The following is a 4,148-nucleotide window of genomic DNA, read 5'->3' as shown; positions in this document are numbered from 1 at the left end:
TCTGCTCAGAGGAGCAAACACATTTCCTTTTTACCATCATATCAGATTATATCTTATGACGATGTCACATCAAAATATAAAAAAATTATTATTTTCTTACAATTAATTTCTTGTAAAATACAACATAGAACTCAAAATAAAATCACTATGTTGCATTTGATCTCACTTCCTAAATTTAGAAGCCAATAAAATATTCCGGCAACTATCTCGCCGCCGCAAGTGGAACCACCTCGGCCAACGGCGTCGGCAGCGGACTAACCACCGGCGACGCCCGGCACACCGGACAAGTGGGGTGCCGCCGTAGCCAAGGATCCACGCACTTCGCATGAAACACATGACCGCACTCCGGCAACAGCCGCAACAACTCCTCGTCTCCATAGTCAGCCAAACACACCGAGCAGCCATCGTCGCCCGCCCGAGGATCCCGCCGCTTGGCTTCCGCAAAAGTCACCTTTTCCCAACTCTTGAGAGTGGCCTCATCGACCCCCGCCTCGATATCGTTTTCCGCTTCATCGTCGCCGTTGGGATCGGCTCCCGCGGCCGCGGTGGGGCGGAGAAGAGGAGCCGGCGGCGGTGGAGAAGCGGGTGCAGAAGTATGACATGAGGGTGATGGTGGTGATGAGGAGGAGGATGCCGACCGAGATGCCGATACCGTAACCGAATTTTCCGATTTTTTCAGAGCTGAAAGCGGCGGCGGGGGAGTCGTCGGGGCTGAGGCCGGCGGTTGAAGCGCCGGAGTTGGACATTTGGGGTTGGACATTTTGGGTGGGAGGTGGAGGGAGGCGGAGGTCGGTAATCGGGGTTTTTATGTTTAGGTTTGGTTCGGTTGCTAGTTATAACTTTATTAGGCCGTGTTTGGCTGCTGTTTCGGATTTACGCTAAATAAATAAAATTTATCTCAGAGTTAGCCGTTTGAGGGCAGTTTACAAGTGAGGGGCGTTTAGATCGCGTGTTTTATCTGCTTATCTAAAAATAAGATTATATATTTACACTAAATACAGGTTGCGGGTCGATCTGAGGACCATGTTATAGAAAAAACTACTTATCCTAAAACACACAAGCTTTCCCAAATGAATCTTTAATAAGTCTCGTAATCAAATTTTAATAAGTCAGAATTTATGTCTTAACACAGAGAGGGGACGGGGAAGTGACAGAAAAGTTGGATTTAAATTTTGATTTTTTTTGTGCTTGGTTGAATTTATGTTAAATTTATGGCTAGTTATCAAACATACACTGGCAGTGTTTGGCCGAGACGTTGATTTACTTAAGTAGGATTCATCAGATCCCTGCAAGCTCGACTGAGACGGTGCAAGCGAGCAACAACGGAGTAAATCATTATTTTTTTTTTTCTAGTGTTTGGCTTGATTTAGGTTAAATCTGTAGTGTGCTATCAAAGACTTCTTAGATTTCCAAGTAATTTCAAATGATTTTGAAGATATTGTGTGACTAAAAAATCTGATGAATTGTTTTAAATGCTATTTCTGTTCATATTTATTTTTTAATTCATTGATATTTTGTTAGGCTAAGATTTTAAATACTATGAAGAACTTTATGTATTATTTTAATAATTACTATCGAAAGATTAGTAATGAATTAAAAAAATATTATTATAACATTCCTGTGGACTATTATATCATGTTTATTTTTTTTATTTTAAATAAAAGTTAATCAGCATTTTATTTGATTTTCAGTAATATTTTTTTTATTTCCTAAGCGCTGGTTGTAGTTCAAGTTATGGCTTGTCCTGTCGGTATAAAAGAATAATATCTGTTAAAACAGCAAAGGGAGGATCTTATCCGATTATGAGAAGATAATATTATTAAAATTCGGTTATTTATCTTAAATTAAATAAAATATACTAATAAAGATTTTATGCGAATTTTATTCATATTTCAATCACTTTTAAAAATAGAATTTACATAATGCACCGGACCTAAAGTTAAGGGTCTGTTTGTGGCAGCTGCAGCTTATTGAATAATATGCTGATAAACTGATTAAAAATAATCTGTTGATAAGCTAGATGTGGTGACTATTATAAATTTTTTATTTTTTTTGAAAAAGTCAGACTGCAATCAGAAAATTATAACTACCGCACCTAGATAGGTGCGGACTAGGTGCGGTAATTATACAATGTAGTTCACCTTCAAACACATTAAAAGAGAAAAAAATGAGAGTGCTCATATGTCATTGACATAATTTGAGATAGAGTAATGTAATCTAATTCAATGATGCATTTTATTTTTTGTAATTATACAATTTGCATGGGAGTTTTAAGCAAAAAATAGAAATTTTAAACTTTTCTTATTCCCCCATTGATTCTTTCAATTGATAAATATGTACCTTGGGACTTTTTTTTAGGAGTTGAGTCGTAGTGGTAATTAAATAAAAAAATGTTAATTAGTATGTGCTTCAATTATGGAACTTGCTAGTTGGTGGATCAATTTTGATGTATACGTAATATGTTTCTTTATTTTTTTCCTTTTTAACAACATCATGTCACATATATATATTACATGTATAATTTGAGAGTATTAAAAATGGGGCATTTACATGCATATCACACAATTCTTATGTATTTACATATCTAAAATGTAAGCATTCATACCACCAATTCTTTCATATCACATAAAAGAAAAAAAACTACTATTTTGATTTATAAAAAGTGAAATGCACTTCGTCATGCATGAATAAATGGTATATATGTAAAAATTGAAGCTATATGTAAATACATAAGAATTGAGAGGTAGGTGTGTAAAAGCTTCCTTAAATCTAACAATTGATTGGAAAGTCAACAGATGTTGATGTACCATATGGGGATCTATGCCCAAATGGCTTGTCTAAATCTCCTCTCAAGTACCCAAGTCCTTTTTTATTTATTTATTTATTAACAGTACGGTTTGTTTAAGCTTTTAAAATTAGCTTTACTCCCAAACTCATTTTCATTTTGGTTCGGTCTGTGCGTTTCACAAACCCGGTCTAAAATCTAGTTTCGGATTACTGTAGAATCGTAAACGCAATGTGAGCCCCTTCGCTATTCTGCCCTTGCCCCGTGCCCTTGCGTTCCTCCACCGGCGCTGAGATGCAAGGTTCTTGTGAATTTATTGGTAATTCACTGTGGGCCAACCCCCGTAGTCGATCTGTGGGTTGCGTTTCAGGATAAGTTGTTTATCCTGAATCGCACAAGCTGCCCCAAACAGACTTTACACCTCTTCCTAAAAAAATTGCTTCAAAGGGAACTTTTTGGCTTCTTCAAAATTTTTTTCTTGTGTATAATCATGATGAAAATAACAACTTTGGAGATTATGGTAAATGCATCTTATTGTAGTAAAGCTCTATTTTAACGGAAAAAAACAATGCAGTTCTATTCGATTTTTTTGTTCAACATCGTATGGGATTGAAAAAAACATACGAAGTATTTCTTAGTTTTATTTGTGCCCTAGTGTTCTTTTGTTGGTTTTTCGGTTCACATAGGAACATAATTCGTATGTTCTCCTCCAATCTATTGGTTTCATGTCGTGCAGTCATTGAATATTTGGCAGATCATCTTATTGTCGGTCTGTCTTTTCCTCGAGGCATCTCTGAGTCAGTCAACTCTAGTTTAGCCAGCCTCTGGATAAGTTTACTCTTGTTCAATTGCTCGATCGATTTTAATAATTGATTTAGGATTATTATTACATAATCATTGATTTAATAACAAAGTGGTTAGGTATGTATTTTGTTTTCGTTTACTTTTCCTTTTCGTTAATTGAATTAAATTTTGAATGTGATGCAACATTAAAGGGTATGCATGCCAATAAAATATTGTTGCTTAGTAGCCAACTTGAGAGTTTCTTACATATTTCAATGATTACTTGTATATTTAGACCACAGTATTACTTATTTTATGGATTGACTTTAATGTAATTAGATGTTTTATACATTGTGACTGGTTAGTTGAGAATTTAAGTAATTTTGTAGTGTGAAAATAAAACAAATAAGTGATTAATGAAAGATAACATAAAAGCGGAGATAATTGAATTCAAATAAATCAAAAAAATGACAAAACATAATTGGAGAGACATGATAAAATTAATCGGTCATTAAAGCATAATTTAGAGACCGAGATAATATAACCCAAAGGTAGGATCAAAGCTATTTAAAAGGGTAAT

General features: G+C 35.2%; 1 protein-coding gene across 1 annotated transcript; it reads right to left on the bottom strand.

Moving 5' to 3' along the window:
• LOC110028735 (RING-H2 finger protein ATL70-like) lies at positions 1–751 on the bottom strand. The gene is given in 2 exon segments (XM_020730709.1): positions 1–539; positions 541–751. Coding segments are annotated over 2 exon segments (543 nt in total). The 5' UTR covers positions 747–751; the 3' UTR covers positions 1–202.
• Between the last annotated feature and the right edge of the window lie 3,397 nt (positions 752–4,148).

This window comes from Phalaenopsis equestris, unplaced genomic scaffold (genome assembly GCF_001263595.1).
Source record: "Phalaenopsis equestris unplaced genomic scaffold, ASM126359v1 Scaffold000522, whole genome shotgun sequence".
NCBI lineage: Eukaryota > Viridiplantae > Streptophyta > Magnoliopsida > Asparagales > Orchidaceae > Phalaenopsis > Phalaenopsis equestris.
This window is presented reverse-complemented; position numbering and strand designations above follow the sequence as displayed.